The following is a 16582-nucleotide window of genomic DNA, read 5'->3' as shown; positions in this document are numbered from 1 at the left end:
GCTAAACACATATTGTGTTATCTAAAAGGAACAACAAATTTTGGTCTCTACTTTCCCAAGAAGACTGACAGTATAAAAGGGGTGTTAAGAGCTTGGAGTGATTCGGATTGGTGTGGAGATCAGATGGATAGAAAGAGCACATATGGCTACTTGTTTAGATATATGAGAGCATCAGTTTCCTGGTGTTCAAAGAAGCAGGACGTTGTAGCACTCTCATCTTGTGAAGCCGAGTATATAGCTTCAGCTGAGACTGCATGCCAGTGTGCTTGGTTAGAGACAATTCTAGACGAGTTGAAGATTGAATGTTGCAAGTCAATACAACTATTGATAGATAACAGATCAACCATCAACTTATCTAGGAATCCCGTTTCACATGGCAGGAGCAAACATATAGAGACCAAGTTCCATTATCTAAGAGAACAAGTTGGCAAAGGAAGACTGGAACTTGTGTATTGTCCCACAGGAGAACAAATCACAGACATCACTAAATCTCTAAGGAAAAACAGATTTGAAAAGCTGAGAAATTATCTTGGAGTTAAATCTATAAAGAGTTTAGTTTTAGAGGGGTGTGTTGAGACTGTAAAACAAAACTCCTAACGGTTTTAACTGTTTGTTGTTACAGTTAAATGCTTCTTCTACTGTTGTTATATACATTGCATTGTACTTTCATTTTTTGGTTAATGAGAAATAACTACACTTGTTTCTCTCCCTCTTTGTTATTATTTACTTCTTCTGCATAATTCAGTAGATTACTGTCAAGAGACAACAATCATAAGCATTATTGGATTGGACCAAACAACAAAAGCAAGAAGGCAATTATTCTCACAAATCGATAGAGTAAAATCTATGCAGTAATTGGATCGGTCACAACTATTTTCTACATCAAAAGGAAACAGAGTGTTTCGTATTGAGCTTTTTCATTTGTTGCAATCACTAGTATAAAAATGAACTTTTAACGTGTCTGATAGGCTTTAATTTTGATGAAAACAAAGCATAAAAATGCATAGTATCATTTTTGTAATTTTTGTAAATTTATAGGTCTCGTTATGAAAAAATCAAGATCATATGACCCCTTTTGGCATCATTTAACAAACAACCAAAACATAAAAGGTGGACCACATCTGCACAAATTTAAAATTTTCACATTAATACATATTGATCAGGACCTATGGCCTTGATTATTCTCATAATCGATGTCACAGGATCCTGACATTCCTCAATGCAAAGAGATTATATCAGACTTTTCAATTTGCGAACAAGTTTATGTTCTCATAACAGATGTCAGGGTCTTGACATTCCCCATACAAAAAGATTATGTCAGGCTTTTTAGATTCTAAACCGGTCTATGGTATTGGTTCTTTACCATAAAGTCTTGACTTTACACCCAATAGAAGGAACTTTCAGATTGTTCGTATTCTGAAAGGACGTCATGGCCTCAGTTGTTTTGAGAATTGGTGCCATATACCTCTTTTGCTTCAATTTTACAAATAGGATTCTTGTTCAAGTTTATGGGAGCACCAATCTTTTGATAGAGCAAAAAGCAACAAGTTGTGGTATTATTTATAAGTGAGGCAAAATATATAGCTAACTCTTCTGCTGCATGCCAAACTGTGTGGCTTGATTCCATCCTGACAACAATGAAATTGAAATTAAAAGACTCATCTAAGTGTTTGTTGATAATAAATCAGCAATAAATTTTATTAATAATCTCTTGTCACATGGGAAGAATAAATACATAGAAACCATATTTCATTTTCCAATAAAGCAAGTTAACAATGGAAAGGACAAATTTGAAAGTCAAAGAACTGGGTTAGACAACTCTTTCTCAGTTGTAAATGTAAAACCATATACACAAAAACATTGTTTCTTTATATGTGTGTATTCTCTTGTTTTTCTCTTCCAAACCAACAATAAGAAATTAATACAAAAGAAAGGAATCAGAGTAAAAATGCATGAGAGCTCTTCAATTGAAGAGCAATGATATCATTTTAAACCCATGTGACTTCATGCAATCTTAGACAACATACTCTAAGGTGAGGAATAAATATGATTTTGGAAGAAGAAGAAGGCAAGGAGAGATAAGTGAAAAATGTATTTCATATAACAGAAGAATGATACAACTTGATTGTTTTAATAAAGGGCAAAACCAATGTTTTATATAGAAATAAAACAGAAGAAACGTGCATGAAAAAAAAATATAAACATGCAGTCGCGCTCAGCGGATGAACGGCAACACTGGGTGAAATCAGCTCAACGAGGAATTTTCTAAATTCTGAGAATACACACACGAAATTTAACCTTTCTTTATAAATAATTTTTTTAATTATGTGAGGGTTAAAACCTATTGCTTCGTTAGTTACATACATATAAACATGTTTAAATGTGTAAGTATTGTTTTGTAATAATCTTTTTATTTATAACACGTTAAAAATGTTTGCAACTTTAGTTTTACTAATGGAAAAATGAAATTGAATAAAATTTAAAAGATAAAAAAATTAAATTTGTTTTTTTAAATATAAATAAAAGATCAAAATAAATCAAAAACAAAAGAAAAATATATTTTATTTTTTCTTACATTATCGTGTCTAGATATTTGAATTTGTTTTGGGTCCTATAGTATAGATTGAAACAGTGCGTATTTCCAAAAGAACGATGACCATTTGAATCTCAATTCAGCACTGCAGCGTGAAGCCAAAATGGAGCATCAATACCACCAAGCAACAGATGGGCTTTTGAACCTTTTCACAAAGGCCAATCACGATCTCTCTACAGTTCACCATCGCCTCGAAAAGGAGTTTCTGCAGGTTTACCCTGACAATGTAAGCACAACGACCCATCTCTGTTTTCACAGTTTTCTGTGTACCCTCATTCACATTTCTTCGATTCCTTGCTAAATCCAATCATGGGCACCTCCAAGTTGGTACCTTTATGCTTAAAACTGAATTGGGTTTTGCAGGCTAACCCCATGAAGCTGGTTTCTAGAATCAAGAAGCTTCAGGATGATATAGCAACCTTGAAGGGGCAGTGCCATGAGCTTCTGGCTGCTAAGCAGGTACTTTATTGTTAAATTATTCTTCATTGTTATGCCTTCTGTTGGGTTCTATGGATTTGAATTGCTGCAAGGTATATTTGATTGGTATTGATACCTAAAGTTTTAGATTAAGAACGATGTTGCAGTTGCGGTGACTCCAAAAATCTTGACATGTGGCTAAAATTGCGGCTGCATACTTTTTTGTTGAAACCATTGTTGTACCTATGTATGCTTATAAAGATGAACAACACCTGTGTTTTGAATTTGATGTTGGTTGTTCACTTGTGCAGGATTTGATTGATCAGGCTCAGAGAATTCTGGTGGAGAACAGGAATTTGGTGCAGCGAATGCAACCATCCATGGGCATCTTCTCCACTGGTGAAGATGATGCTGCATTCACTAACTTCAAACAGGTATTGTGAATGTGTTTGTCTTTTTGTTTTAATTGGTTTTTTAAGTTGGTCCCTCAATTTAAATGAATAAACCAATGAAATTATGCGTGAGAGAGTGAGGAAATTGGCGTGTATCTTTTTTAATTGATTTTTGAAGTTAGTCTGTCAACTTCTTTGTGCAAACGGTTAAATATATTGCGACTTATGTTAATTAGGGATACGTGTCCTTATGTTAATTATATTATTTTTATATATTCATTTGTATTTTGGCTTAGCCAACATTCTCTTTATTATAAATATATTACCCTATGTGTATTTTCTACATAAGGGAGATGAGTCTTATATCTAGTTTTTTACTATATTCAACATGATATCTAGAGCTTAGGGTTTATTGGCATTTTTTTTCGTCGCCTCTGCCATTGCAACCGTCGCCGCTAGTTGCCGTCGGTATTGTTGGAGTATCAGTTCAGACCGACAACTAGATGGTTTTGATCATCTCGACCAGGTGACCTCCACACTGCAAGAATTGTTGTCATCGGAGCAGCCACGCGCCCTCATGTGCTGTTCAAAGTTCCGCCTTTGTCTGTTTTGCCACTGAGCATGGTTGTGTGTCGTGACCCCGCTTTACAGCCACCACCTGTGCCGAGATTGCCTCTTCATATCCGGCCTCGTTGATTTGATTAGACCTCTTTGGTGTTTAGGTTTTTTCTCTTTCTTCCTCCATGGCGTCTTCCTTTGCCTCTTCTTCCGATTTCCCTTTTGCCACCAGTATGTCTAACATGTCAGTTTTTACTAACTATGTCAATGTGCACTTGTCAATTGATAAGTTAGATGATACTAATTATGTGACTTGGACATTGAACATTGAACATTGAACATTGAACATTAAACTTTGGCTTGATAGTTAGGGGTATCTTGATCATCTTACTCAAAAAAGTGATTGATATTGATCTTGGTGACTTGATATCTTGGAAGAGCAAGAAACAAAGTGTTATGGCAAGATCTAGTGCAGAAACAGAATATAGAGCTATGACCTCGGTTACTTGTGAACTTGTTTGGCATAAGCAATTGCTTAGAGAGTTACAATTGGGAGATGTCCCTCAAATGACACTTATATATGACAATCAGGTTGCTCTTCATATCAGTTCTAATCTTGTCTTTCACGAAAGGACCAAACACATTGAGAATGACTGTTGTTGAATATAGTGAAAAACTATATTTGGATTAATCTCCCTTGTGTAAAATACACACACAGGGTTCTCTATTTATAATAGAAGAAATATGGACTAAGCCCAAAATACAAATGAGAAATAATAACAAACTAACTAAAAGATAAAAGATATAATATATCTAACACTCCCCCTCAAACTGGAGCATACAAATTGTATGAACTAAGCTTGGAATAGATGAACTCAGTGTTGAACTAGATGATTTGTCTTCAAGAGAGGAAAACATAGATGGACTAACAACAGCTTGTGAAACTTCAACTTAAAAAGTGGATGAAGGAGAGCAGTGGTGGACAATGACAAGCTGCAAGGACTGATTCCCAATCAATGATGGATGAGTGACGGGATCAACAGTAATAGCTGAAAGCTAAGAGCTACAAAACTGCAGGGACTACACTAAATCCTCATCAATGATGGATGGGTGACGGGATCAACAGTAGTAGCTGAAATCTACAAAACTGCAGGGACTACACCCATATTTATGTGACTTGCAGTGTCTTGGAAACGTACTCCCCCTTAGTGTGAAGGTGGAAATGTGAAAGATCACAGTTGTTGAACCAACAAAACAAAATATTAAGCTACAATGCTGAAACAAAGGCATCAAAGATCCAAAGACATGTTGGAGGTCCAAAATTCTTTGCTGGACAACTCCCAAGTGGTGATACTTAACAGTGTATCACAAGAAGATCGGGCCAAACTCTAGCCCAAGAAGAACTGACGCAGTTGCGTCAGAGGCGGTAACGACTGCATGGCGGTTGACTACTATAAAACTGTAGGGACTAAATTGCCATCACTGTTTGATGGGACCTGTAGTGGTTGGAAGCGACAAAACTACAGGGACTGTCATCACTAACTAATGAGGTGATGGGGCCTACAGTGGTTGGGAGCATACAACGGCAAACGGCGCGGACAGCGGCAAACGGCGCGGACAGCGGCAAACGGCGCGGACAGCGGCAAACGGCGCGGACAGCGGCAAACTGCGCGGACAGCGACAAACGGCGCGGACAGCGACAAACGGTGCGGACACCGGCAAACGGCGAGGACATCAAAGGGACTTAGGGATCCAAAAACGTGAGGGAGAAAACCCTAGGTATGAGCCCAAGCCAACAAAACGGAGAAACAGGAACCAAAACACACTCAAGAAGCTCCGGCGAGACGATCTGCAGTGATGCGGTGAAACTCCGACACCGGGAAGGCGACGGGTGCAGAACACGCGGCCGAGACTGGCCGAGAAGAAGCGGCGCGTGACAACTGGTGCGGAGGCTTCGGAGAACGGGACCACTAGGGTTGGGTTGCGCTTCTCAAGGCGCACCTAACCCTTGACTTCGCCGGAGCAAACGACGTTCGGCGGCGCGTGACTGAGAAGTGGCTCTCGAAACTGGCGTGGTTGGCCGTCGCTCGAAGAGACGGTCCAGATCCGCAGGTCACCCATCGAAACTGTGACGGTGGCCGGCGGTGGCGACGGCGATGACAACGGCGGCGACGGTGGCCGGCGGTGGCGACGGCAATGACAGCGGCGGCGACGGTGGCCGACCGCGGACAGAGGTTGGCGGCGGACAGTTGCTGGCGATGGTCGACGACAGAGGCGACTGGCTGCACTGGTGCTGACTGTGGCACAGATTTAAGAAGAAGAGAATGGACTGTCCACTGAAATTTTAGGGGTTGCCGGCTAAAATTTTAGGGGTTGCCGGCTAAAATTTTAGGGGCTGCCGGCGGCCATGACGGCCGGCCGCCGGCAGAGAGGAGAGACCCCGGAAGAATATCAGAGAACCTACTCTGATACCATGTTGAATATAGTGAAAAACTATATTTGGATTAATCTCCCTTGTGTAAAATACACACACAGGGTTCTCTATTTATAATAGAAGAAATATGGTCTAAGCTCAAAATACAAATGAGAAATAATAACAAACTAACTAAAAGATAAAAGATATAATATATCTAACAACTGCCATTTCATTTGAGAGAAGATTGTATCTAGAGACTTAAAGACCAAGTTTGTAAACTCAAATGATCAATTAACTTACATTTTCACTAAGTCGAGGACTGAGAATTGATTATATTTGTAACAAGCTTGGCATATATGATTTATATACACCAGCTTGAGGGAGAGTGTTAGATATATTTCGTTTTATGTTAATTAGGGAAACATGTCCCTATGTTAAATATGTTATTTGTATGTATTTATTTGTATTTGGGCTTAGCCCACATTCTCTTTGTTATAAATACATTACCTTATGTATATTTTCTACACAACGAAAATTAACCCTATACCTAGTTTTTCACTATATTCAACACAGACAAATTAATGAAAATGTGAGTGACTGTGTATCATTTCCTTTTTACTTTTTTAAAGTTAACACCTCAGTGTCTTTAAACAAGTAATGAAATTTCCTATATTGGATGTGCATTTTTCTCATGAATTACTGAGAAGTGCATAATGGTTCATTTAGACTCTCAAGGAGTTTTAGTTCAAAGGATAGAGTATCTGTGCTAGCTCTTGATTTCATAAGGGAATAAAAATATATAGTTCAAAACAGAAAATGTAGTATCTTCCATTTGAAGGTATCAAAATGGGGCATGATGGTAATTTGTGAGGTATATCTTTGCTATTATCAATGGTTGCCTATTTTCCAAATGGTGTTTCTAGTGTTTACACCGTTTGCCAGCAAGCAACCAAGATAAATCAAATTAGGGGCTTTGCTTTTAATTTTACCCAAGCAAAATTGGGTAGATTTCATGTTGCTTTGCCTACATAACCAAGTTTATTTTTGGTTGAGTTGGTGGAACGTGTGAACGTAGAAAAGGGAGGATAGAGGAAAACTATACATTCTCATTCTGTTTACGTTTTCTTGCATTTCTGTCATACCATCCCGGTGTACAGTATTTTCTTCCCAAATTTTGTATGTCATCACTTTTCACCCGGTCAGTCAAACCGAAACTAAGTGCATTTGCTATGGTATTTTACACAATTTTAACTGATTTTGCAGGTAATTCAAGAATGGACAGCTCAAGTAAGATCCAAAGCAGGTTCGGAGTTGGAGGGATTTATTATCTTGAGAGTTTTCCATACATTAAATTTAACCTTATTTAATGGATATTTGTGTCATTGTTCTTGTAGTGACAAAATTTACCCGATGCCAATGTATTGGTTTGAATTAAATATATATTTTACTCAATATCTTTTAGTCTTTGAACTATTGAAAGAGGATACTATGTTGTGGTCTGGATCAGTTCCACTATCTTAGAAGCGGGGATTGATGTGGCGAGGAAAGGGGAATGGAGTTGAATAGACATCAAATGTGAGGAGTGCAATGACTAAAAAAGGGGAAAATGAGCTTGGGTTAGAGTGTATTGTTGAGTCTCCAACTACCACTTCAGGCTCAAGGTTGTGAGACAGTTGTTTTTGAGCCTTGGAAGGGACAGCTTGGGCTTGTTGTAGTGGGGCAACTGCATATAGCGCTAGAGGTAGAGTGTGGGATTGAAGAAGAATATGGAATATTATTCTCAATGAACACAATTGTCATGAGCTAGTTCTTGCAGAAACTTAAGCTGTTACCTATTAACTGAAGTTTATGATTGGTTTTATACCTAAAATTTTGTCACATGCATGAGCCCTTTAGACTTGAAGCATGGATAATGCTCAAACTCACTGTCTGTCGTGCCAAAAATTCAACTTTAATATTTAGAAAAACGGGTAATGTGTCAAGAACTAATTCTCCCAAAAGCTTAACCTATTAGGTGAAGGGTTTTTATTATTTATATATCTAATAATAATGAACAAGCACAGAAGTTATATCTTCTTAAGAGTCCAGTTCGAGATCCCGCAAACCTCAATACAATGCCATTCCTTTCCTGATCTATACACCGGAGTCATGGAGCTAGTTATGTAATTATATATATGAGTGACCTTTTTATATTGCCAAAAGCTCCTATTTGTACCATCTGTACAAATATTATCATAGTTGAGATGTTAAGACAGTTATTGCTGTTGTCATCTCACTTCTACTGACTCATTTTGTTGCACTCGTTTTAATGCCTCAACGTGAAAAAGTCACATTCCCACAAATGATGCAGCTCCTACTAATTTCTCTGGAAGTTAAGTGAAATTGTCTTAGCTCATCCCTTACAAAACTAGCTTATAAGGTAAATTTTACACTTACTATAATATGGTTATATGCAGGTAGTATGATAGGTTCAATAAATTTGACTAGAATAGGCTCTAATATTATATTAGAAAGTGAGTTTTGGCTTAACTCAATCCTAGAAAATTGGCTTAAAAGGTGAGGATTGCTCCAACTTAAATATTATATTTTTGTACTATTTCTAGTCAACATGGAACTTTGGTTTTTCCCAAGAATTTGTTTCATTTAATTAACGAGTTTCCTTGATAAAATGCCACCTACACCTCAAGTTTGATGTTAGGAATCAGAAAAACCCCACATTCAAAAGGGGCTTTGATAGGATATAATGTGATAGGATATAATGGGTGCAGGATAGAAGGAAACAATTTAGGAATTAGTTGTTAGTTGGTTAGTTGGTTGGGGGGCCTTTATAAGAAGACAGGGAGGTCTTGTGTCAGGGGAGTTTCTGATATTAGTGTATAGATAGGAGGGTGTTCCTGTGGAGGGAGAGTGCTCCCTTGAGAGTTGGATGTTGTACATTTGTATTCTGGTTCATCTGAGTAATAGATAGACTTTTTCTCTAGTATTCTCTCTGTGTACTGTTTTAGTGATAGATAGATTTCTTGACCAAAGAAGTCTACAAATCGGTTTGACCTGCCAGATCCAGAAAAGGGAAAAGAATGGAAGGAAGAATCAACACAGTAGAAAGGGCGTTAGAAGAACTAAAAGAGGGTCATCAAGAACTGAAGGAGATGTTCAAATATTTTATGAAAAACTCCAAGAATTTAGACAAGAATTTGGAGGGCAGTCAAGGGTCGGTGAATGGGGAAAGAAGGGGAAGGAAGGACGAGGTTAAGGAGGTGATGGAAGAAAGGGTAAATACTTTGGAGAAAGGGGCCAGCAAACAAGGAAGACCCATAACAGAAAAAAAAAAAAAGCCAGTGTGCAAGAAAAAAAAAAAGAAATCGTCCAAGAAAAGAAAGACATGCTGCAGGAACGCATAAATCATGGAAGGGGCTCAAAAGGAAGTGAGAAATCTGTCATGAAAGAAATGAAAGAGGGAAAAACGGGATTGACTGCTGAGAAAGTTGCAAAAGTTGTTGTTTTTAGTGGAGATAGTGTGGTAGGTTGTGGTGTGTATGTCAAAACAATGAAGAAGGGGGAAGAATTGTTGAAGCCTGGGGTTAAATCAGTGGTGTCAAGGAGTGACCCAGCTGTGGTCTGGGTGTCCATGGGTGCATCTACTAGGGCTGTTATAGATCCATATCTTGAAATTACTGATGTTATAACACCTACAGATCTAGCTTCTAACAATGGCCACAAAGGAATTTCCAGGTTTCTTACAAAATCTTTATTAACTAGCCATCTTGTATTACTCACAATGGTGGAAGGTAAAGATGGTAGGAAATAAACTTCAAGAATGGAAGCAGTGCAAACAGTTTCAGAGCGAATTGCGATACTTATGCTTTACAATGTAAGAGGTCACCAGGTCAGAAAGCAGTATAGAACAGTCATATGGTCCATGGGAATCTTGGAAAAGAAGTAGTTCTTATTAATGGAATAGAAGGAGTCAATAATTCTCTCATCTCGACCACCACCTAAGCCTCCATACTTCAATTGGAGGGCAGTAGCCAGTGGGTTCCCTTCATATGATAACACATTGATGAAGAAGAGCCATGAGATCAAGCTTCACGGTTCCAACCTTGAGAACAAGGTTGTTCTGTAGTGGGGTGTAATGATAGGATATAATGTGATAGGATATAATGGGTGCAGGACAGAAGGAAACAATTTAGGAATTAGTAGTTTAGGAATTAGTTGTTAGTTGGTTAGTTGGTTGGGGTGCCTTTATAAGAAGAAAGGAAGGTATTATGTCAGGGGAGCTTTTGATATTAGTGTGTAGACACGTGGGTGTTCCTGCAGAGGGAGAGTGCTCCCCTGAGAGTTGGATGTTGTACATTTGTATTCTGGTTCATCAAAGTAATAAACAAACTTTTTGTCCAGTATTCTGTGTGTACTGTTTTGAGTGATACATAGATTTCTTGACCAAAGAAGTCTATCAGGCTTCCTCTTGTGGCATACTTCTGTCCAATCCCTCCTGCATCTGCCTTAGGTCAGTTGTTACTTGTGGGATCATTTGTGTAGAGAGGGCTCTTCTGGTAGAGACCTGTTGTAATTTGAGATAATATCTTTAGAATCTTCCTAATTAGAGGAAATAGATATATAATCATTTATTTTATTTTACATTCCTAGTTTTCCCATTCCCCTTTTTAGGAGAATTAGATTATTACAAATAGAGAGTATCAGAATGTATTTTTTATGATTGAGAATAATAAATTAGTCTTATTTTCAACTTGATATCATCCGCTTCCGTTGTCTTTGTTGTCTACTGGTGGCCCCCTAAAAGTCTCTTCTTTAACATATGTTTTTAATGGGCTCCAATTGCCCTAGTCAAGTTCTACCTTAGAATTCTGGCCTTTTTTCCAGTATTACCAAATAGAGAGTTCTTGTTTCTTTTCTTCTCCCTGACTTCATATCTCTCTTGGCACATATCAGTCAACCACGCGCCAGGGCTCACCAAAAGTAAGTTTCTTTGGATGAGTTTCGCCCTCTTTTTGGGTTGCTGAGGAAGCTTGCACCCCTTCATAGCCAGAAAATCTTCCTCTTTCTCCTTGGTTGAAAGAGTGATGTAAAGCTTCGGCCACACTAGGGCTCCCGTTGTTACTGTCGCCGGCGACTTTTCCGCTCTCCTAAGCCGAACCCCTCGTGTAGTACCGGTCCTCCTTCTCTGGCGACGCTGATTTCCTGGTCTCGTCGACCAACGACCGGATCTCTCCGCTGTGCACTGCTGCTCTCCGCCGTCGACCATCGTCTGTCGTCGACCACCGTTTCACTTTCGTCCGTTGACCAGCGGATCTGGACCGCCTTGAGCGACGGCCAACCCCGCCGGAGTCAGGACCAGACTTCGCTCAACGCACCTCCACGCGTCGCCTTTCTTCAGCTAGTCTCAGGTGCGTGTTTGTCACGCGCCGCCTTCTTGGTGTCGGAATCGCAACACGCCGTTACCGGTCGTGTCGCCGGACCTCTATCTCTCTGTTCTAACCCTCCGTAGCAGCCATGGCTGCCATCTTCGTTGTCTTCACATCATCTTCGTCTTCTCAAAGCACACTTCCGCATCGCTGGACCTCCTCTCATTTATGCATTATGGTTTGGTCTTTCATCCTACCCTTTGCTGTCCTCTCCGTTGCTTTGATGTCGCTGATGCCAGTCAACCGCCGCTGCAGTCAGTCGCTGCCGCCACAGACAGGAGTTGCGCCGCTTTGCGAGCTACTGTCAATCTCTCTGCAACCTTTGACCAGTCTTTTGATCTTCAGGGGTTCCACCTCCAATCCAACTTGGAGGAGTTGGAATCCATGTACGCTCCTTCTTGGGACCAAGCGATCGCTCTTCCTTTCCTTGCTGCTCCGTTGATTCAACTTGTGAGCCATTGATGTGTCTCCACCATCTGGTTACAATTCTGTGATTCTCTCTTGCAAGTGTTCTCCTATCACAGGAAAATAGACCCGGCCGTTTCTTGTCTGCACCACTTAATTCACTTTCTTGCCGGGTTGACGTGTTCAAGGTTGGGGGATCTCATTAGACCCCGGACTCTTTGTACGCCACTGCCTCACTTCATTAGTCTTTTGATGCCATAATAAGTTCTAAGTGTTTTGCTTTCTGCCATGTGAAAGGATCTTTGCTCCGCCAATGCCTTGTTGTAACAGCTCACTGAGAGTTGTTCTATGAGACCACTCGCTGATTTGACTCGTTCGATGTTAGGGGTTTCAGATTTGTCCCCAAGTACGGATCGGTTCTCACTCGTTCTTTCACCTTCACGTCATTGACGTGTGTTCAATCGTGAGGGGAAGAAAAGTTTCAGCCGCTGTAGGGTAGTGTAGACCCTGCAGGTGTATTGTTGTTTCAGTCGCTGTAGGGTGGTAAAGTCCCTACAGGATTGTTGCTGTTAGCCGTTGCAGAAAAGTTCAGTTCCTGCAGGTTTGCAGAAAAGTTAAGTCCTTGAAGGTTTGTTGTTGTTCAGGACAGTTAAGTCCTTGAAGGTTCGTTGTTGTTAGGGCAGTTAAGTCCCTAAAGGTTCGTTGTTGTTAGGGCAGTTAAGTCCCTAAAGGTTCGTTGTTGTTAGGGCAATTAAGTCCCTAAAGGTTCATTATTGTTAGCCTTTGAATGTCTCCCATATGTTACTCATGGAAATCAAGTTCTTGAAGCTTTGTTGCTGTTTGCCACTATTGATGGCAATTTAGTCCCTGCAGTTTGTTGCGATTCACCACTACAGGCCTTCATCCATTCTTCCAGTTTGTTGCTACAAGTCATCATCCATTATTAATGGAAATCTCTCTTGTCCATTGTTGTCAGTTTCATGGTGCTAGTTCGCTCTTGTCCATTGCTGTCCAAGTTGAAGTTTCATGGTGCAAGTTCGCTTTTGTCCATTGCTATCCAAGTTGAAGTTTCATGGTGCATGGTGCAAGTTCACGGTTGTCCATTATTCTTCATATGATGTTGAGGAGTCTCTTGGGCTATAGTTGTTTGTGTGTGCAATTTGGTTTATTGACATTATCTCTGATTGGGTTTGTCTATTCCAAGCTTGGTTCATACAATCTTGTACGATCCAGCTTGAAGGGGAGCGTTGTAATTTGAGATAATATCTTTAGAATCTTCCTAATAAGAGGAAATAAATATATAATCTTTTATTTTATTTTACTTTCCTAGTTTCCCTATTTCTGTTTTTAGGAGAATTAGATTATTATAAATAGAGAGTATCATAATGTATTTTTTATGATTGAGAATAATAAATTAGTCTTATTTAGTGTTGAAAAGCCTTCTTTGAAAATCCTTTAGAAAGGAAACACTGAATACTGGATGAACCAAGTTTTCTTATTTCGACAGTGATTGCTGCTTGTACGAGCACAGTTCAGTAGAGCCAACTTTCCATCTTGTACCTCTTATCTCCTTTTGCCACAAGTCCTTTTTCCCCATTTGAGACTATTGTGGGCTTTCTCAAATGAATTTGTCAATAACCAATTAGAGAGAAAAATGGAGAAGGAAAAAAAATGAAATTAGCACTCTACAAGTTAAAATTAAATTGTTGAAAAACATATTTTAGAGAAGTTAATGTGAAAAATCATCTGTAAGTTAGTATATGCTAAAGTTAATTTTTAATTTATGAAATAAAATTTTTTTACATACTTTTTTCTTCTGTAAGGACTTAATGGGAAAATGTATCCTAGTAGACCCTTTGTCATGATTGCTTGCGTAATTTATTTAGATTATGCCTCTGCCATTGGTTATGTGCCTAGAAAATAGCCAGGTAGTGGCTGTGGTTGGAAGTCTTACGATGCCTAATTAGGTGAAGAGTACATCAATGAAGGGATGGTTTGTTTCAGAGTTATGTCCACGGTGACATTGTAGGGAAGGACTATCCAAGCATTTTGAACGACTAATACAAATCTGGTTTATCATACTGTGACATTAGATAATTACCATGCATGACACTGCAAGAATTCAGAAATAGATAATATGATCTTAGGTAATTGCTGCTAGAATTCTGGAAAAAATGAATTTCTGCGAATGTGTTGAATGCAGGGAATGAGACACATGATGCTGATTCTGGAGATATCAACAAACTGCTTTTCTCTGCTATAGTTCAAAGTAACTGATCTGCTATCACCAGGATAGTAATGTAGTATGCATCTAGCAGTTTACTTAAAATGTAAAGAAACAGAGTCAGGGTAGTGAAAGTAAATCATTAATTGAATTGCATTATTCAAGATATATATTGCATGCAAACGTTACACTAAAAGCATAAACAAGTTAAACGCTTCACGTATATTTTTGTATTTAGAGATTTAGCTTGAGCCAAGAAGCTTAATTGTAGAAGTGACAGGGTCACTAAATGTTGATTTATGCAGGTATGATGTGTTTGATTAAATTTGACTTGTGTAAGATATGTTGAGTATTTTGGACCGTCTAATTTATGATCAATTGAGTCTAATTTGTTCAATTTGATGTTATTTTGAACTAAATGTATCAATTTTGACATAATAAATGAAGAGAAAAAGGCAATCTGAGTCAATTTGATCAATTGATTTGTCCTTAGAGTGTTCTGAATTATATAGACTCGCTAAGTGAGACATTCTCTCATTGGGCAGAATTGATTTGTTTAAAATTCAGAGAGCATTGCTTGGTAGACAAGCCTTAGAATATTATATAATTTTATTGTGATAATAACTTAAGATAGTATGAAAAGGGCAAAGTTTTCAGTTTGGTTAAATGTTTGTGATAATTTGATGTGAGTGCTTTGTGACATGAGAGATTTAGACACTTGATTTTGTGAATGGTACCTAATAGATTTAAATGGATGAGAGATGAAATTATGTGTTGCATGATTTCATATATATTTTCAAGTGTATGAAGCTTTTAAAAGAATTTTAGCTTACATTTTTTGTTGTATGTGTTATTTTCAACTATAATGACGTGTGTTAGACCAGAAAGATGATGTTTTAAGAGAAAAAACTCACCATTGAATTAACGAGGTAAAATAGAGAAAAAAATTATATTGTAAGAAACAAATACTGGTAATGAATGTTTAGTATTAATATAACTAAATTTTTTGGGAATGTTTCATTTGTGCTAACTATCTATAATTATATATCATATAATTAAATGGATTATGATGTTTTAGTAAATATATTTTTGTTTTCTATTATTTTATTCATATAACTACAATCGTAAAACTATTACTTTTCTCTTAAAATTTTATTTTTTCTTTAATCTTTCATTCATTTTTCTGTTTCTCAAATAGTTACATAACCTAAATAATTTATATTCTTTAATAACACGCTACTAACTACTTACTATTTATTATTTAAGCATTATTTACTATTTTTTATTTAATATTGTTTTATTTAAGTCCAACCTCTATTTATAATTAATCTCTATAATCACCTTTTTAATTTAATTTACTTTTGTAAAAATGTATCTCTTTTTCCTTAGCAATATTGATATACAATATTTTTTATAATAGAGTTAATAATTTTTCTTCAATTTTAATTTTTTTTAACTAACCTTTAATATACTAAAGCATAAAAATATCAAAATATAAACTAATAAAAGTAACATTTAATGTTTAATCGATTAACTTGCGTCATATTGACCTTAGAACATACTCGAAACGGAAGGCATTATTTTATTTATATTTTACTTTTCTTTACAATGAATTACTTCTTTTAGTTATTTTTTAAAGACTATTTTGTTTTTCTTAGTTTTTTTAAATATTTTTTTCGTTTTCTCTGTTTTATTTTATTTAACAACTACATTATTTTAATTGACTATCGATGAAAAATGTTGTAATACATCTGAACTTATCGATAATAAACCAAAATTTAAAAATTAATTAAATATATTCATTTTTCATAATAACTAAATTTCCATCTACATATATATACTATAATTAATAGTACCTACTGCATTAGTAATTTTTTACATTGTCAATTAATCATAAATCGTTATTAATATAAATATTAACATCGTTATTATAAAATTTAACAAATTTATTATATATAATAGCTTACAATTGGACGATAATAGAATTTTATTTAAAATATCCTATGCATAAAATGCTTTTAGAAAAAAAGTAATACGAGAGAAACTTCATAAATTATTTAAAAAAAAACTCATCTTAGCCCATATTCTGTACTATGAAATATTTTATAAATCAATTTAGATAGAAGGTAACTTTAGTTTTCTTAAAAAAATTAC

The 16582-nt window shown here is 37.1% G+C and overlaps 1 protein-coding gene across 1 annotated transcript; it reads left to right on the top strand.

The window, feature by feature from the left end:
* Positions 1–2618: 2618 nt before the first annotated feature.
* Positions 2619–14753, top strand: LOC148204875 (uncharacterized). Its single transcript, XM_088099861.1, has 5 exons — positions 2619–2819; positions 2957–3052; positions 3322–3444; positions 7640–7679; positions 14408–14753. The coding sequence occupies exons 1-5, from the start codon at positions 2697–2699 to the stop codon at positions 14479–14481; spliced, it is 456 nt and encodes a 151-aa protein (XP_087955987.1). The 5' UTR covers positions 2619–2696; the 3' UTR covers positions 14482–14753.
* The last annotated feature ends 1829 nt before the right edge of the window (positions 14754–16582 follow it).

Source organism: Vigna umbellata, chromosome 1, assembly GCF_029865625.1.
Source record: "Vigna umbellata cultivar VRB3 chromosome 1, Vumbellata_1.0, whole genome shotgun sequence".
Classification (NCBI taxonomy): Eukaryota; Viridiplantae; Streptophyta; class Magnoliopsida; order Fabales; family Fabaceae; genus Vigna; species Vigna umbellata.
This window is presented reverse-complemented; position numbering and strand designations above follow the sequence as displayed.